The following is a 19,537-nucleotide window of genomic DNA, read 5'->3' as shown; positions in this document are numbered from 1 at the left end:
ATTAGTGCATCAGAACTAAGGCTCAGACTCAAAATGTATTTCGTCACTTGCTAATTTGTAACAACATAAACGACCGATTATCGAATCAATTTGATCTCTTACTATTCGTATTATGACCCCATACTCTTCCAAAATAATAATCCAGCAAATGGAAGAATACGTTTGATCATTGGAGAACTCTAGCCCTGTTTAAGTCCTGTTGGCAGTTTTTTGAGGCCGCTGATTTAGTCACAACATAAAGAAAACAAGGTAAGGGTGCGTTTTCCTTTCCGCCAGGAAAAAATAAATTGCCATAATCCTTCTTGATAATTTCAAAAGACTTACTTTCATCGTAATGATCCATTGCTGTTGTCAAGATCTGTTCAAGCAGGTCTCTGTGCTGAAAATGCTTTCACCCCGCTGGCTGGAAACATTTTGTACAACCAGTTACTTAGCTAAGCTGCCAGTTAGTTGTAGCTGTCATTAATCATCTACCACAATACATTGAACAAATCTTCCATAATTTCATCCAATTCATCTGTTGTGGCGAGTCTGCCATAAGCATACTTCTCATGGGACGCTTCGTTCCATAGAGGTTCTTTTCTCAATGGAGACGGCTCTGTGATACAGTACATATTATACATTAGGACTACTGTATAATAGTATAAGCAGTAAGTCAAATGCATCGTAAGTAAACAAGGATGTGACTCTTTTTTCCAGCTCTTGTCAGAATAAGATCTGCAAGTTTATTCGCTTCCAATCGAATGTGAAAATTGTAATTGATTATCTTTTTGATAATAATTTGCAAATTCATTCAAATGGAAAATACATTTTTCAAAGCCCCAATCTTCTGAGTCATAACTTTTTTTTTTTTTTACCACCACAGCAGGCTAGTGGTTAAAAACTGTGTGCTGTTACACTGCAACAACGTTTTCCTCAATCATCAAGTCACATACATGACAACACCGTCGGGTGTAATATGAAAAATATTATTTATTTTTGTCTCGTTCAACTGTTAGAAAAAGCAGAAAGAAGCATCTGGATCTCCCCTTTGTGCTGCAACAGTTTTACTGTAACAGTAGAATTTTTAAGATGCTGCTCTGGTGTTTAATTATTTTAATGGTTATTTGTTGAGAATCAGTCCATCAGTTCAACTGAACAAAGTTTCTGGAGTGAAATGAGAAAAGAAGACATTGAATACAAGGCACTAACTGCAAACAAGACAAGGAAAGTAAATTATAATACATCTAAAACTTTTAGGCTTTACACGATTAGAATTTTTGGGGCAGATCGAGTTTAAAAAAGCCAATAACTGATCTGATCAAGATGGACCAATATTTCATTTGAAAGGACCTTGATCATTACTGTATATCCCAGGGATGAGAATTTTCCGCCAATCGGTGGATTTCCGACTTTTTCAGACCAAAATGACCATTCTCGAGATAAGCGCAAATCCGTTGAGAAAATTTCAGTGGGGTGATGGGTAGGGGTAGGGTATCGTGCGCCTGCCTCTCGGTGGGGGGCTCGAGCTGCAAGTTCAGCTTAGTGCTAGCACAAGCACGACTATCATATACTGTTCTAACTTGCTCAGTAGTGTAAATATTAGCATTTTGGGACATAAACATTAAAACTTGTTTGCGGCAGATTACTCGATTGGACAGCAGAGTTATACAGTATAACGATCCAATCGTGTTAGTGCTTAATCGAGTTTCACTATTACCATGTACATGTGTTCTCGGTTCTCGGAAATCGCAGTGTAACTTGTTAGTTAGCCAAGTAATGGCGCGTGGGACTTAGATAGCGCAAACTGAGCGACGGTGTGTTAAAAGTTTTACGATGGCGAAAGTGTTAGAAAAAAAAAGATGAAGATCGAGTGAGGGCAATTGACAAGGATGCTGGAATCAAAAACTGTTTCAGACGGGCATGGCTTGAAAAAAGTGTAACCGTGCAAATAGGACTGAAAACGGTATCAACACACCTTACCGAACACATACAAAAAGTGGACATTCCCGGCAAAGTGCTGTGCACTCTGTATTCCGATAGGAGCAAAAAATATCCCGGAGGAAACTCACTCCGAGCGAGAACTTCAACATCTTAATTTCTGCTACCTCAAGTTCTGCTTCCTGTTGTTTCTTCAGTGCCACCGTCTATAATCCGTACTTCATGGCCGGCCTCACCACTGTTTTATAGACTTTGCCCTTCATTCTAGCGGAGACTCTTCTGTCACATAGAACACCAGACACCTTCCGCCAACTGTTCCACCCTGCTTGGACCCATTTCTACACTTCCTTACCACACTCTCCATTGCTCTGTATTATTGACCCCAAGTATTTGAAGTCCTTCTCCCTTGCTATCTCTTCTCCCTGGAGCTTCACTCTTCCCCCAGCGCCCCTCCCATTCATGCACATACACTCTGTTTCACTTTGGCTAATCTTCATTCCTTTCCTTTCCAGTGCATACCTCCATCTTTCTAATTGTTCCTCCACCTGCTCCCTGCTTTCTTTCACTGCAGATCACAATATCTACGAACATCATGGTCCAAGGGGAATCCAGTCTAACCTCATCTTTCAGCCTATCAATTACTTCCGCAAACAGGAAGGGGCTCAGAGCGGATCCCTGATGTAGTCCTACCTCCACCTTAAATTCTTCTGAGACACCAAAGGCACATCTCACCGCTGTTCTGCTGCCCTCATACATGTCCTGTACTATTCTAACATATTTCTCTGCCACACCAGACTTGAGAATGCAGTACCACAGTTCCTCTCTTGGTACTCTGTCATAGGCTTTCTCTAGGTCTACAAAGATACAATGTAGCTCCTTCTGACCTTCTCTGTACGTTTCCATGAGCATCCTCAAGGCAAATAGTGCATCTGTGGTACTCTTTCTAGGCATGAAACCATATTGTTGCTCGCAGATACTTACTTCTGTCCTGAATCTAGCCTCGACTACTCTTTCCAATAACTTCATTGTGTGGCTCATCATCTTTATTACTCTATAGTTTCCACAGTTCTGAACATTGCCTTTGTTCTTAAAAATGGGAATTTGTACACTTTTCCTCAATTCTTCTGGCATCTTCTCTCCCAATAGTATTCTATTGAATAAGTTGGTAGAAAACTCCCCAGGCACCTCTCCAAATTGCTTCCATACCGCCATTGGTATGTCATCAGGACCAACTGTCTTTCCATTTTTCATCCTGTTCAGTGCCTTTTTAACTAACCGTTACTAATCATTACCACTTCCTGGTCATTCACGCTTGCCTCTTCTACTCTTCCTTCTCTCCCATTTTCTGCATTCATTAACTTCTCAAAGTACTCTTTCCATCTACTTAGCACACTACTGGCGTCAATCAACATATTTCCATCACTATCTTTAATCACCTTTACTTACTGCACATCCTTCCCATCTCTATCCTTCTGTCCGGCCAACATGCAGAGATCCTTTTCTCCTTCTTTCGTATCCAACCTGGTGTACATGTCATATGCCTCTTGTTTAGCCTTCGCCGCCTCTACCTTAGCCCTACGATGCATTTCAATGTATCCCTTACGCCTCCCCTCAGTCCTCTTCGTGTCCCACTTCTTCTTCGCTAATCTCTTTCCTTGAAGGACTTCCTGTATTTTGGGGTTACCTTCTCCCCTTTCCTAGCAGAAGACACCCCAAGTACTCTCCTGCTTGCCTCTCAGAAAACCTTGGCAGTAGTATTCCAGTCTTCTGGGAGCTCTTCCTGTCCGTCTAGAGTCTGTCTCATCTCTTTCCAAAAGGCCACACAATATTCTTTCTTTCTCAACTTCCACCACCTGATTCTTTGCTCTACCTTTCCCTTCTTAATATTCCTACCTGCCGTCCTATGCTGTCGAGCTACACTCGTCCCCCACCACTACCTGACAGTCAGTAACCTCCTTCAAATTACATCGTCTGTACAAAATATAATCCACCTACGTGCTTCGACCTCCGCTTTTGTAGGTCACTCTATGTTCCTGTCTCTTCTGGAAATAAGTGCTCACCACTGCCAATTCCATTCTTTTTGCGAATTCCAGCACCATCTGACCCTCAAAGTTCCTTTGCTGGATGCCGTACTTCTTCATTGCCCCCGTTTCCTTCGCCAACATGTCCATTGAAATCTGCACCAATCTCAACTCTCCCTCTGACTGGGATGCTCAGGACTACTTAATGTAGTTCCTTCCAGAATTTCTATTTCAACTCGAGGTCACATCCAACCTGTGGAGCATAGCCGCTAATCACATTATACATAATACCCTCAAATTCAAGTTTCATCCTCATCACTCGATCTGATACTCTTTTCACCTCCAATACATTCTTAGCCAACTCTTCCTTTAGAATAACCCCTCCTCCATTTCTCTTCCCATCTACTCCATGGTAAAATAATTTAAACCCTGCTCCTAAACTTCTAGCCTTACTCTCTTTCCACTTGCTCTCCTGGATGCACAATATATGAACCTTTCTCCTAATTATCATGTCAACTAACTTCTGAGCTTTTCCTGTCATAGTCCCAACATTCAAAGTCCCTACACACAGCTGTAGGGTCTGTTCATTCGTCTTCTTCTTCTGCCGACTAAGCCACTTTCCTCTTTTGCCTTCGACCTACATTATCTATTTAGCAGGTTAAATGTGCTGGCGTATTTACCCCGTTCCACGACCTATCCGTTATAGAATTCGTTTGATGAATGCTCATATATGTTTTGCACAGTTTTACACCGGATGCCCTTCTTGACGCAACCATCTGCATTTATCCGGGCTTGGGGGCGGCCTACAGGTCGCACAATATTGTGTTCCACAAAGGGCTGCAGATAGTCAAAAAAGCAATCAAATAAGCAAAATCAACACATAAGGTCCACAATTCACATACAACCTAATCTATGTTCAAGTCCCAATAGAAGCACTCAAATAAACAGTCAGCACATAAGTAACACAATTCACATACTACCTAGTCTCTGTTAAAGTTAAAAGGGTATGCGAGTAAGAAGGTTCGAGTATGAAAAATATAAAGGTTATGTAGATTTAAATGATATGGGGATGAAAGAGATTCAAACCAATGGCTCTCACTCCAGTAGTTGCAGGTTGAGTCATCCTCACGATCCTCATTGAACAAATTGTGTACGTTGAACAAGATTCAGATTTTTATTTATTTATTATACTAACTAAAATATTATAATCCAAAAAATAAATATGAACATTGCAACATACCCTCAGACAGAGTATGATTCTTTTACAGTAGGATGAGGGAAAAAGCCTGCATTTATAGGCAGTGTGAAAGTAGCTACAGTAAAAAAGGAAGTATATCTAGTTTTTGGGCTTTCATTATCAAATAATTCCCATTCTATTCTTTTTTGGGGATACTGACTAAATTAATCCTGTGGGAGCTATTCCGCTGTCCACCGTACAAATTCTCAACAACCTCAAATTTTTGGTTCGCACTGACTTTTTCAAAATTGTTTTTTTTTTTATTACAAACACTTGACCCCTTGTCACTCTTTCTTTGATTCATGCAGGGAAGTTCGTTATAGTACCTTGATGCAACACCCACTTCTGACCAATCACATGCCAGCTGTGTCTGCTCATCAGCCTCTCAATATTGGCATAGCGCATGTTGTGTGGCCCCAGTCAGCTAATAAAAGAAACCGGCACCATCAAAACAGGTGTGTGCTTGCATTGGTCCTGTGGTACACACTGCTGCTGCTCTACTGTTTAGTATAACCAAACTTAATCTTTAACTGTCTTTTCATTTCCTCTCGTTTTGAAAGGAACCTGTCCCACCCAATTAACATTCACACATCTAAGTGTCAATCCACCAATATGGCCAATGTTGTTGGTCAGAAATTTGGAATTAGTAACTCTCAGAGTGAGCTACCTCCGTTGGAAACTCAGCAGCAGAAACATCTAAATTCCAATCAAGAGGAAGATGATTTACAAGACTTTGTGGGCTGTCTCAAAGAGGATCTACCAAACCACGAGCTGCAGCAAGATGTCACGCTTCTCATGGGTGACACATCAAGCCCGACACCCAGTGTGATCACCATCCATAGTGAACCAACAAATGGTGAAGAAGTGGAGGAGGACAAATCACAATTGTGCTCTCTAAAAGAGTGAGTATTTTTTCATTGATTTAATAGTGGTGTGTTGCTATTTGCGTTTTTGTAGTTCTGAGCCAGTTGATCTGTAAACGTCACAACAGATTACAATTGTGGCTTTAAATAAGAACCTGTTTTGTTCTCTGTATAGGTGTAATGAGCAGTGTGTATGTGAGGTTTGCAGAAACAAAAGTGTGACTATGGAAAGAGATTGTTCCCTTAGCAGTCCTGACAGCAGCCTCAGCACCAGTTCATTTGCATCCAACTCTCTGCACTCCAGCCCATCTGGATCACCCTGCAAAAGACCCAACAGGTTGTTTTTTTGTTTTGTTTTGTGTTCAAATTTGCAGGCTTGTTGCATACAATTTAATTGTTCTTTTTGCACAAGAGTAAAAATGCAGGTCTTTTTCACTCTACCAACCAAGCTACTGTTCTTCTGTGTATAGTATGTCAGAAGATGATGGTCATGAGAGTGGCTGTGAAACTGTAGAGGGCTCCCCAACATCCAGCACTTCATCCCCCCACGGCAACAGTCCATATAGTTTCCTCGACAACAGCAACCGCAAGAGCCGCCCAACTTTTGGTGCTGTGGTAGCCCCATTACCTTCCCTTGGATTTCAGGGTGGCATTCCTCGTGCTGTCAGGACAATGGTAGTTCCACCAATGAGAGTGCAAAACAACAACAGTCAAGGAGCACAGGAGCGTTTCCAGAGAACAGGTTAGTATTTCCATATTCTGTGCTGAGAAAATTCAGTAGCCCACCTGCCATGAGAGCAAGACAGGACTATCCAGCACCATCAAGTGCTTTAATGTAAACTCTTACATCAATGAACGCTTGACATGTTAGAAACATAAATCAAAGAATGTCAAACTGACACATCACCCTTTTAGACTAAATTGAAGTACTGTATCATGCTGGGCTTTGGAATGTCTAACTATTTTAGCATAGCATTATCCACTAAAAGAAAAAAAAAGGTTTTTTCACCACTTAGGTTGAGCAAAAAGCTGGTATATTTACAGGGAGCCATAACTCATTATGTTGCATGAATTGCAACAGTTGGATGCACAGGTTTATTGTAACTTTTCCTGTCCATTGGAAACTCTAGGCTCTAGCATGCTCGCGATCCTAGTGAGGACTAGCAGTACAGAAAATTCATGGATGGATAAAGACAAAAATGTAAAAAGTAAAATTTTCTTCCTTTTTGACGCCTCTGCTCCTCATGGATAGGGGAAGTCTGGCATTTCAGTTAAAGGGGTGTCTTAGTCTGAACATTAGGACGCTCTGTGTAAAAGGAATACACAAATAAGAAACAGAAAAATTGTCTTGTGGATATTCAGGTAGCAAAATGAATACCATGCTACCTGTGTTTACTACAAAATAGTGAGTAAAATGAAAACCAATGTTGCACCTTAATATCACTAATAATCACCCAAAATAAAGCTATGCAGCTAGAAGCAACTAGTAGGGCCTTACCGCCCTCTAGTGGAACTTAAGAGGTCTAAACAGGTGACTGTTGTAGTCCAGCAAGACATGATTTCATATGTAATCTGTCACACTTGAGATGCATCCATATAAACAAAATGCAAAGTTGCTGACAACTCATGACTTTCCCTCCAACAGAGTAGCTTTTATCCGCCCCCAAAAAGCACTAATTGCAAAAGTTTTTCCTCTACCATTACTTTTTTCATTAGATAATTTTCTAATTCATGCATTGTAGTACATAATTTTGTAATGCTATAAATTTATTGTAATAACACAGTGGAGGCAAATATGACGCAAAAATGCATTTCCCCCCCCAAATAAAAAGTCTTCTCTTTGTGTGAAAGTTCTTAATATAAAACAAACGATGGCATCAATGTCTTATTTCTAATTTGTCTTTTTTTAGTGTGCGTGTGTGTGCGTGTGTGTATGTATGCAGCAGTCACACACTTGCTGGTATTTTGGCACATTTCTCTAGGCAGATCTCTAGAACAATGGTGTTTTGGAGCTGCAGCTGGGAAACAAATTTTAGACTCCTTCCAAAGTGTTTCTATGCGGTAGAGATCTACAAACTGACTAGGCCACTCCAGAACCTTGAAATGCTTCTTACAAAGCCACTACTTAATTTCTTAGGAGTTGTTCTTGGAATTATTGTCATGGTGAAAGACCCAGCCATGTCCTTGAGGGCCTTGCTGATGTAAGGTCGTTTTCTCTCAAAATTTCACCATTCATGGCCCTATTCATTCTTCCATTTACAGGGATGTCTTGTTTTGGTCCCTTAGCAGCTCCAAAGCACGATATTATCACCACCGTACTTAATTCTAGGTATTTTGTTCTTATTATGCAAATTTGCATTCTTTGGACTCCAAACACACGTTGAGTTTTTACCAAAAAGTACTGTTTTGGTTTAACCTGACCATATAAGATTTTCCCTATCGTCTTTTGGATCATCCAAATGGCCTGTAGCAGACCTCAGACGGGCCCAGATATGTACTGATTTAAACAGGGGGACACATCCGCCACTGCAGGATTTAACTCCCTCTCGTGGGGTAGTGTTTTACTAATTGTAGCCATTGTTACTTTGGCCCCAGTCATTGTTCCCTCTAAACTGCGTAACTGTGCATTCCCGGACTTGTCGCACAATCTCAGCGCAGAGGAAAACAGATCCAGTGGCGTGAACAACAGGCTGACTTTTTTTTTTTTTTTTTTTTCTTTTTAAACACTGCACCACACTGCCTCTCACAAAGAGCTGCTGCTCGGTCACACCGGGCCACACACTCTTATCTACTTCCTAGTTTACCTGACACCGCTCCTCTCCATTTTAAAGGGGTACACTCGTAATTACAAACACCGGGGTATGTGAATAATAGAAGAAAAAGTGTTGAAACTGGATGAGATTTTCTCTTTTAAGTAAAAAAGGTCTGGTCTGAAGCCAAAGTAGAAAGGTACAATATGAGATGGTGTATAATGTTAAAATTCCACCTTGGGACAGCCTGATTGAGCATGAAAGCACAGACGATACATTCCCCAAAAAGCTAATTCTGTATTTTAAATACAAAAGGCAACGTAACATTAACCCTAAAACTATTTGGGAGCATCATTCAGCTTTCAACATGCATTGCGAAAGATGTTCTGCAAGCAATAACTGTGTAACACCAAGGAAAACAGACGGGGATATCATTGTGGGTTAAAAAAAAAATCTAATGAAACAAAGTTGGTAGCGACATTTCAAATTTATAATTAATAGTTGGCTTGGTATGTATTTTTATTGTAATGTATTTTTTTGTTTATTAACATTTTCAATGTAAGTTTGCAAAAACACAAAATTTTTCTTAAAACTGTTCTGATGGGAATATACTCTGAATCTTTTAATGAGCCATGTAACTTCAATGCATGACACTGACCACAGTGCATACGTCTGATGTTGCTCACAGTTGTCATAAGGAGCGGTCGCGACCTTAGTGTGTTTACTCAGACACATAAAATATTAGAGGTAACATTGATCCCAGCCTTCTGCCGGTCATTCACTAGGTCCACCCGTGTAGTTCTGAGAATTTTTAGTCACTGTTCTTGTGATTGTTTTGCCCCACAGGTTAGATCTTGTGTGAAGCACCAGACCTAGTGAAATTAACAATAGTCTTGTATCCTTTCCATTTTCTAATAATCGATCCCACAGTTGATTTCTTCACATCAAGATCCTTCCCAGCCTGGTGCAGGTCTACAATTTTGTTTCTGGTGTCCTTTGACAGCTGTTCAGTCTTGACCATAGTAAAGTTTGGAGTGTGGGGTGTCTTATACTGATGAATTCAAACAGGCCCAGAGAAGTCCCTTAAAGAAGGAGTTACAAGTCTGTGAGAGCCAGAAATCTTGCTTGTTTTTGAAGGTGACCATATACTTATGTTCCACCATAATTTTATTATAATTAAAAAAAAAAAATCTCACTGTGAATTTTCTGGATTTTTTTTTTCTCTCATGTTGTCTCTCATAGGTTAGGTATACCTGTAATGACAAATACAGGCCTCTCTCAACTTTTTAAGTGAGAGAACTTAACAATTGGTGTCTGGCTATTTTTTTGCCCCACTGTGTAGTTGTTTTTTTATTTCTAAAGCCAGGGTCATGTAAATCATCTGGAATGTAAATTCAAGAGCCCGTCGGAGCAGAGCCCCAAAGCCCAAAGTTAGCACCAGATGATATCAGCATTTTGAATTAATTTACTGTACATAAAAATGAATGTTTAGTTTGGGCAGTTTGCTTTGCGATCTATGCAGTGATTTTACAGCACAGTATCTTTCGGAAAATATTGCCATGTTACACCTGTATTAAAATTCGAAGGAAAATTTACCCTCAAAATAAATCAGAACAGCATATGTGATAACTCTATTTGCATGTTTCTTTGAAGTTATACTCAAGTTTTATTTTCATTTTACCCTTGATGTATGGATTAGAGACGGTGGCACTGAAGAAACAACAGGAAACAGAACTGGAGGTAGCAGAAATGAAGATGCTGAGGTTCTTGCTTGAAGTGAACATGTTGGATAGGATTAGAAATGAGCTCATTAGAGGAATGGCCAAAGTTGGATGTTTTGGAGGCAAGGTTAGACAAAGCAGACTGAGATGGTTTGGACATGTTCAGAGACAAGCGAGTGAGTATATTGGTAGAAGGGTGCTGAGGAATGGAGCTGCCAGGCAAAAGAGTTAGAGGAAAACCAAAGAAAAGGTTGATGGATGTTGTGAGGGAGGACATGAGGACAGTGGGTGTTAGAGAAGAAGATGCACGAGATAGGCTTGGATGGAAAAAGATGACACACTGTAGCGACCCCTAAGGGGACAAGCCAAAAGGAAAAGAAGACGACCACCCTGAATTTTTGTAGGCCATCTGTACTAAATCGCAAATTTATCTTGCAGTATTAAGAATATTTAAACCTTTACCACTTGTGTACTTGTCTAACTGAATTATTCTTTGTCCTCCTCTCAGAGTCATGGTCCCAGTCCAAAGGGTGCTGCAACATTAGAGGACAACAAAGCACTCCCTCATCCCTCTCCCTCCTCCAATCAACACCTTTTATGTCATGGCAACCAAAGCTCCAGCAGCAGCACCCACTGAGCCTTGGACAGGTCTCGTTTTCTTTTTTTCCTTTTTTTTTGTCATTTAAGGAGTGCAAATTCCAGTTCCCGCAATTTCTTGTGAATATTTTTTTTCATCCCAAAAAGTTTTAAAAATCATTGGTGTACTTAATACATAGATATAGGGTGAAACGAAACAAACTGCCATTTTATAAATTTATGCCACCATCTAGAGGTTATGAACAAATGGCACACGTTCATTCCAATATCCCAACGCCACCTAGAGACAATAGTAAAAGGTGCAGCCTACACTCTCATTCCAATATAAAGTGACTACATATGACTGCATATGTTCAGTTGGGCTCCTAAGTCTACATATTACCCTTGGAGAATTTGTTAAAAAAAATTTTCAAGTATAATCATAATTTGTTTGTCGTTAAGTTTAGTTTGATAATATTTTTCTGAAATGCTTGACTGTTAAATTTGAACCCCATTTAAAGCCCAAGTGTCATCCCTATAAACATTCTAAAATAGATATTGTAATGAAAAATCCATATAACATTATTCACTTCCATGTCTCTACAAAAAAAAATAAATGTGAGCGGAGAGTGCGTCATCCATCCATATGGAGGCCCCGTAGCTCAGTGGTTAGAGCACTGGTTTGGTAGACCAGGGGTTGTGGGTTCGTATCCCACTGGGTCCTCCACTCCCTGAGAAGGGTTGCGTCAAGAAGGGCATCCGGTGTAAAAATTGTGCCAAACATATATGTGCGTTCATCTGAGATGACACGCTGTGGCGTCCCCGAAAGGGACAAGCTGAAAGTAACCTCCAGAGTGCGTCATCCATGCGAAAAGTTGCAGAAGTGTCATTGTACGATATCCAAGTGGTCGCCATGTTGGCTGCATCCTCCGTCGGTGACGTCACCCGGACATTCGCAAATGAAAACATGCGGTGCACCCAACTATAGTAGACAAACGCACCCTGTCTGACACGGAAGCTCTTTCCGAAAAGGAGAACACCACACAACCGAGTGAAGTTACAGGGGCAATATTACACTATTGTTTCGAGCCATATTCAGATGATATGCGATCACGGCCAAACCGCATCCCCGTCCGATCCACTTCTGCGGCGGAGATGAGCCATCGCGGCTCATCGCACCCAGCCAGTGTAGCTTATGACAGAGCTGAGCGGTGCTGCTTTAGAGGGATGTTCATAGCCGCCGCAGTATTCGATGAACACTGTCGAGCCGGGCCGTATTACGGCGCGCACGCGGCTGAGTGAGTCATTCTCGGCTGGGTTCTTCAGAGCTGCCCCCGTTCGCAAAGCCCGACGCGCAGCCTTCGCAGAAGCCATGAATGCCAAACGCGCCGCCTCAGCCGGTGTGGCTGATTTTCGGCGCCGTGGTGGCATATAATGGAGCCGAGCCGTGCTGCTTTTAGGGGTATGTTCATAGCCGCCGCAGTACTCGGGGCGCGTTACTGCGCGCACGCGGCTGAGTAAAGCATTCTTGACTGGGTTCTTCAGATTTTCCGCTGTTCGCGCAGCAGCCTGACGCCGTCTGACACGCACATCGACATATTTCCTACGCAGATCTTTTGTTACGTTATGAGAGACCAAGTATGTGGTCCGCCCCAAACAATTTTTTTTAGTAGCTGTATACACACACCTACCTGTTATTTGGAACCCACGATGCTCTCGTCCTCTGCACCTGTGCAATACATTTTTCACAACGAACCGGGTCTCTTGCAAACTTATGAAGGGTAAATCCTTTCTCCCGAGTGTTCAAGCAATGTCCACCAATGCAATGAGACGGCATTTTGGCTAACACGAAGGAACAACGAGCTACCTTCCCAGAGGTAAAACTAATGGAAACAAACGAGTCCACTTGGGGGTGCCGCTGTCTTTTACGTCACTTCCTGCTTCTTCTTGAAACAAATCCCTCGAGAGGATTTTCATGGCGGGAGTTACAAAAAGCTGTATATGTCAAAATCATGTTTTGTGGTGAAAACACGCATGTGCCCATATTGGCTGACATTTTTTCATTAATAACATACTAAAAAGCATCCATTTCATGACAGTAGCGCTTTAAATAAAAGTGATTGGCTGGCCACCAATTCAAGGTGTAACCCACCTCCTGCCTGAAGATAGATAGAATAGATTCCAGCACTCCCACGACCCTTGTAAGGATAAGCAGCTTCGATAATGGGTGGATGAATGTGTTTTGCCTCATTTTCCTTAAATAATTGCATCAATTTTTATAAATTCTGCCTGGGTAATCAAACATTAGCACAACTGTGTTTTGTAATTGACTAAATTAAGGTAGCCCTGTGATTTTCAAAATAAGACCAAATAAAGGAAGTATTATGTTTTCAAATAAATGGCTTAACTTCAGAGTAATTATTTGAAAAATGTTGAAGGAGTATTACTCCACAATGCTCCTCACTATCTTCACTGTAATACAATACAATACTACTACAATCTGGCTTCATAATTTACCAAAGTCATAGAAATTTTTTTGACGGATTTATAGGTGCTGTGTACCACATAAAATTTGTTTGAGGTCAGTAAGCACAACCAAAATTCATACATAAGATGCATATATCGCCCTTTTGATTTTTGACAAAATTATGGGTTTTAAGCACACCTTCCTAAAAAAGTCCTAAAAATACAGTACGTAAACTTCGAGTTTCAATTAGACATGGTACTCCAGTCGAACTACGACAACGCTGACTTCAGACTTGCCTGTGTACTTTAAATTCCCATAGAAACCATTGCTTAAAAATTTGAAATACCAGATGAACCAAGCTATTGCCTGGGGTTGCCTCTAGTTGGACTTCCACTAATTAAGATTATTGCATGGGTTTCAATGTTGTTGTTCCTTGGTTCTTGGTCAAATATTGTTGGGACAATTTCTTGCATTTGTCAATGCTAATTTGAGATTTTCAGAGGATATATGTATTCTTTTGTCTTGCTTTAGGTGCCGCCATTCATTACAAACCACAACATCAAAGAATGGAACGGCAACTATGGGCCGTTGCGACCTCATGCCTTTATTCCCCCAACCGTCCACACACACAGCTTCCCACACCTGCCACACAGCAGCCCCACGCACAATTTAGGTGCTCACCCACCACACACCCTCCTGTCTTACCCTCACAGTGGAGCCCTTACTACAGCCCCCCGCCCTATGTTGACCTCTCATCCTCCGCTACTTCAGCACAGCTACAGCCTCTCCCACGGCCAAGGCGGGGGCGCTATAGTTCACCAGGTGACCATGGGACTCACCAGCCACACTCAGCATCCTGGCTACCACAGACTACTGCGCTCACCAACAGTCCACCCACAGCAACAGCCTGGCTATGCCCATCACCCCCGCCAATTCAATACTGCCTTCCCCCCACCACTGCCCCCTCCACACCCATACATGCCCTCACCAGCCACCTACACAGGCTTCCCTCTGAGTCCCACCAAACCTGCCCACCGCCTTCAGTTCTCTTACATTTGAGGAGCGGAGCAGGGCTCCAGCAGCACCTCCGGGTCATCACATGGGTGACAAAGGTCAATGGCAACTACAGTGGGGGTGCAGGTAGAGCAGGACACCAAACAAATACTTGTGATCAGGAAAGGTAAATTTGTATGCTGAGAACGTAAACTGTTTTTTTGGGGGAGAATTAAATTCAATACCTGTCTCATCTGAAGGTTAATCAAGCAACTTCAGCTCAGAAAGACTTCCTGTAAAATTGTGTCTCTGCCACCGGGTGAATATTGTAGAGCTCTATTGAGCGGGCATGAAACAAAACATATTTCACAATATTTTAGGCTGTGTCCTTTGCACATTACTTCTGTCATGGGTTTTTTTTTGCGTATTTGTCACTCGACTACTTTTCATCTTGGTGGCCTTGCAGCATGTGCGCAGAGTGGCTAAGGAAAATATTCAGACCTTATTAAATTTTTCACTGTCATACTGCAGCCATTTCTTAAAATCATTTAAGTTCATTTTTTTCCTCATTGTTAACACAATACCATATATTGACAGAAAATAAACTGAATTTATTGAGTTTTCCAGATTTATTTAAAATAAGATAAATGGAAATATCACAGCCACATGAGTATTCAGACTAGTATTTTCCTCACTGTACCTCAGTATTTAGTAGAAGCACCCTTTTGAGCTAATACAGTGTCTTTTGGGGACCGATGCAAAGATTTTTTTGACACCTGCATTTGGGGCCTCTCCCATTCTTCCTTGCAGACAGCTCCATTTCTGTCAGGTTTGATGTTGAATTTTGGCAGGCAGGCATTTTAATGTCTCTCCAGATATTCTCAACTGGGTTTAAGTCAGGGAGTTAGCTGGGTCATTCAAGAACAGTCACAGAGTTGTTCTGAAGCCATGCCTTTATTTTTACTGTGTGGTTTGTTATTATCCTGTTTGGAAGGTGGACCTTCAGTCAAGTCTGAGGTCTTGAGCACTCAGGAGACAGTTTTGGTTCAGGATCTCCCTGTACCTGTCCGCATTCGTCCTTCCATCAATTGGAACCAGTCATCCTGTCCCTGCAGATGAAAAACACCCCCACAGCATGATGCTGCCACCACCATGCATCACTGCTGGGACTGCATTGGGAAGGTAATGAGCATTGCCTGGTTTTCTCCACACACTGCTTAGAATTAAAGCCAAAAAGTTCTATCTTGGTCTCTTTGGAACATAGAATGTTATTTCCCATCAGGTGTGGGGGGCTTTCTTGTATCTTGCACTGACGAAAGGCTTGTGTCGGGCCAGTCTGCCGTACTGGTCTGACTGGTGGAGGGCAGCAATAATGGTTTGCTTCCCAGAACTTTCTGTCATCGCTCAACCTCATCTCATTAGGTTCGTCTTTAAATCTCTCACCAAGCCCCTTCTCCCCAGATTGCTCAGTTTGACCGGACAGCCATCTTTACTATGGGTGTGGTCATCCCAAAGATCTACCATTTAAGGATTATAGTCACTTCTGTGCTCTTAGGAACCGTAAATGGGGCAGAATTTTTTTTTTTTTTTTTTTTTGTAACCTTGGCTCGATCTGTGCCTTGCCACAAATATGTTTGAGCCCTTCAGGCTGTTTCTTTGACTGCACTGTGAGCCGTAAGGTCTTATATAGACAGGATTGTGGCTTTTCTTATCAAATCTAATCAGTATAATCAAACACAGAAGGACTCCAGTGAAGGTGTAGACCAATCTTTTGAACAAATCTGCAAAAATGTCAACAGATTTGTTTTTTTTTCCTGTCAATATGAGGTGCTATGTGTACATTAATGAGTGAATAATAAATTAAAATGGTTTAAGAAAATGCTTCCAATATAACGTAGTGAAAAATGTAAGGGGGTCTGAATACGTTCCGTACCCACTGTATGTCAAAGCCATGCTTTGATTGAAGGCTGTCTTATTTGCTGCTGCTGCCAGTGCCTTAACAGCAAAGTCCAAGATGTATATAGTCCGTTCAATTAGGCTTGTAGAACTTATTCAGACTCTGAATATGATGGGCTTTTGGAATAAATATGGGTTTCTTTGACGCTTAAATTGTATTCAATTTGCTTGCTGACTCAGAATAAGGATTTACGAAAGCTACTGGCTGAACATTTAGGGCTTTGACTGAATGATTTTTGTATGTGTATATAGAGTGATTTGATATTTTGATAATCAATTTCTACTCACTATAGTACTTAATTCGTAACAGTATTGTCACTGTTTACTGTAACTGCAATACAATCTAGATGGCCTCTGGGTTGCTGTGTGTGTGTTTAGTTTGATTTGCAGTTTTTAGATCTTTGGGAGTGGTGTTGACATTTTCAAAAGAGAAATTCTTTTCAATTCTTCACAGTATTTGAAATCTTTTAGTTTGCAGTACCCTTGCTGGGCTGTTTTGTGTTAAAGGTGTATTGGTAAATGTTTTGTCTAACCTGTCCTAGATTGAAGCCCATCAGTTTTGTTACATTCCTTCAGGGTGTGTTATGCATAGCCTTGCTATTCTTTCTTTTTCTTTTCTTTTTTTTTTTTTTTTCGGTTTTCAATTTTTGTGTGGAGCAGTGTTCAGTTGGTCTTTTATGGCAATCAGCACCAAAGACATTGTTCAATTATTTTTCTGAGGCACAGTTCGTTCTTTCACCGCCAGCAAACTATTGCAGTTTGACATTGAGAAAAAAAAATTCAGAGATCTATTTTAGAAATGTGGTTTTATTTTTTTGAGCTATATTTGGCAAATTGTATTTGGAATGTATCGATATTGAGCTGCTATGTACTGATTATCTGCCACTTTGTAGCTGTGAATTCAGAGGATTAATCTCATTTAAGCTTGCAATTGTCTTGTATTGTAGTTCTGGTGACTAGGACTGGCTTTTACTTTGATTATAGGGTATAGTTGCGATCCTACATTCTAGTGCCTCTGTATTTTGACTTCATTGTTTTGAAGAGATTCATAAACTGCTGTAATGGAAATAGAGCATTTTTTTCTGTTTTTGTTTTGTGTGTGTGTATGTGTTCCTTTTGGCATCAGTATTTCATCTTGGAATGTAGGATGAGATTAACTCTTAGATTGTGTAACCAGTGTGCTGTTCACTTATTTTTGTTCTAGTTTGTATTGTGACATGGCTTTTTTCCCCCCACATCGGGCTATATATGCGACTCTTTGTACTGTACAACTAGTGCCTTTCTCCAAACTGGCTGACAGAAGATGTCTTATTGATGTCATGCGAATTGAAACCGTGTTGTAGTTCCTTCATGGAGGATAGACCCCTAATTTTGACATCAACGGTTTGAAAACAATATTTTTTACACAAAATCCTAAGAAAGTACAAGTCAGGGAATGTTTATTACGCTCACCACGAACACTGCACATGACTCAAAAACAGAGGACATGAGTTAGAAAAATGCAAAGCTTTACTGTCACACCTGAATGTATTCGTGGAAACAGCGAAATCTCTTAGATAAGATGCTTGATCGATGTTCTCTCTGTTTGTGATCAGAGCATGTAATATAGTTCTTGTATGCAGCTTTACTATAGGTACGCATCATGTGTTGTTGTCAGGGGTTCTTCCAAACTGCTTTATCCATGAATCAAAGTTGAAAATTTCCCTCATCTATTTATTGTAATGGTTTTGCTATGTTGCTGATATAATATGTATTTTATGTATAATTTGCTATTGTGTTCACAATCCTAAAACAAATGAGCGGTTGCTCTGTTCAAAGTGTTGTGCGGCCTTAAAAGTTTGAATTTAGTGTGCGCGTGTAATTGTGCCTGTGTGTCGTGGCACAGACGTCTTCAATCACATAGGAAATAATTGTGTTCCTCCTTTTTGCTGGCTCTTACTCGGTGTCAGAATTTTATCTATTGTTTGTGTCAGATCAACACCATCACATGAGATGAACACATGAACCACCTCTGTTACCACTTTGGCAGGACCCTTCAGCCTGTAGCCTCAAATGTGACTTTTGCGCCGTCAAAGGCACGCCAGCGGTTCAAAGAGTTCCCACAGGCACATGGAGCCGAGCACCCTTAAGAATCAAATTAGAGTAAATGTCTTAAATCATGTTTTAGTCCCAGTCTTCATCTGTGCCAGCACTTGCCTAAGTAAGTTGTTCTAACGCAATACAAATGTGTGGAGATTTTCTTTCTGGAGTGGCGAGCTACATAAATGTCCAGTTAAGTCCCAGACTCATTAATGTAAAATTGGCAACACAGTTCTCTAATTATTTGGTTGATAATGTTGTATTTGGATTCAGTTTTGTAGACGTGATTGGGAAGCTGAACCCATTACTGTTAAGTGTACATTTGTGTTGTTTTTATGATTTTGTGAATGCTACACTAGTTTGACATGTAGCAACTGCACTGTGCAATATACAGCATTATGAGGACTGGGGAAATGATTATTGTTTGGCTGTCACGTGTGTCATGTGTGTGATTCTTTCCCCCCTCTAGTTCTGAGTTTGTGTAACCAGGCCTTATTATGTACTTAGTCACAAAAAGCGGGTTCCTTATTTGGTGACTTACTGGTGAGTGTCAAACTATTAATAGATGTCAATGTTAACCTTGAAATAAAAAATAAAATAAAAACTCTTTTGCTTCAATTGATGTGCATTCTGTCTTTGGTTACAAGTGGAACATTTTTCTATAGATTGCTTATATGATGGATTTAGAACTGAATAATCCATCCATCCATTCTCTGAGCGGCCTATCCTCACGAGGGTCGCGGGAGTGCTGGAGCCAATCCCAGCTGTTATTGGGCAGGAGGCAGGGTTACACCCTGAATTGTTTGCCAGCCAATCACAGGTCACATGGAGACAGACGACAGTCACACCTAGGGCCAATTTAGAGTGTCCAGTTAATGTTGCATATTTTTGGGATGTGGGAGGAAACTGGAGAGCCTGGAGAAAACCCACGCAGGCATTGGGAGAACATGCAAA

General features: G+C 41.0%; 1 protein-coding gene across 4 annotated transcripts in view; it reads left to right on the top strand.

The window, feature by feature from the left end:
• hipk3a (homeodomain interacting protein kinase 3a) overlaps window positions 1-19,201 on the top strand; it is a 70,814-nt gene extending 51,613 nt beyond the window's left edge. For all 4 annotated transcript variants that reach the window (XM_061822538.1, XM_061822537.1, XM_061822536.1 and 1 more), the window contains 6 exons: window positions 5,487-5,633; window positions 5,739-6,080; window positions 6,217-6,378; window positions 6,512-6,783; window positions 11,021-11,160; window positions 14,087-19,201. In XM_061822538.1, the coding sequence (XP_061678522.1) occupies window positions 5,487-5,633; window positions 5,739-6,080; window positions 6,217-6,378; window positions 6,512-6,783; window positions 11,021-11,160; window positions 14,087-14,614 (1,591 nt within the window). In that variant the 3' untranslated portion in view covers window positions 14,615-19,201. The remainder of the gene's footprint in view (window positions 1-5,486; window positions 5,634-5,738; window positions 6,081-6,216; window positions 6,379-6,511; window positions 6,784-11,020; window positions 11,161-14,086) is intronic.
• The last annotated feature ends 336 nt before the right edge of the window (window positions 19,202-19,537 follow it).

This window comes from Syngnathoides biaculeatus, chromosome 6, assembly GCF_019802595.1.
Source record: "Syngnathoides biaculeatus isolate LvHL_M chromosome 6, ASM1980259v1, whole genome shotgun sequence".
Taxonomy (NCBI): domain Eukaryota; kingdom Metazoa; phylum Chordata; class Actinopteri; order Syngnathiformes; family Syngnathidae; genus Syngnathoides; species Syngnathoides biaculeatus.
Note: the sequence above shows the minus strand (reverse complement) of the source record. Positions and strands in the feature narration are given on the sequence as shown.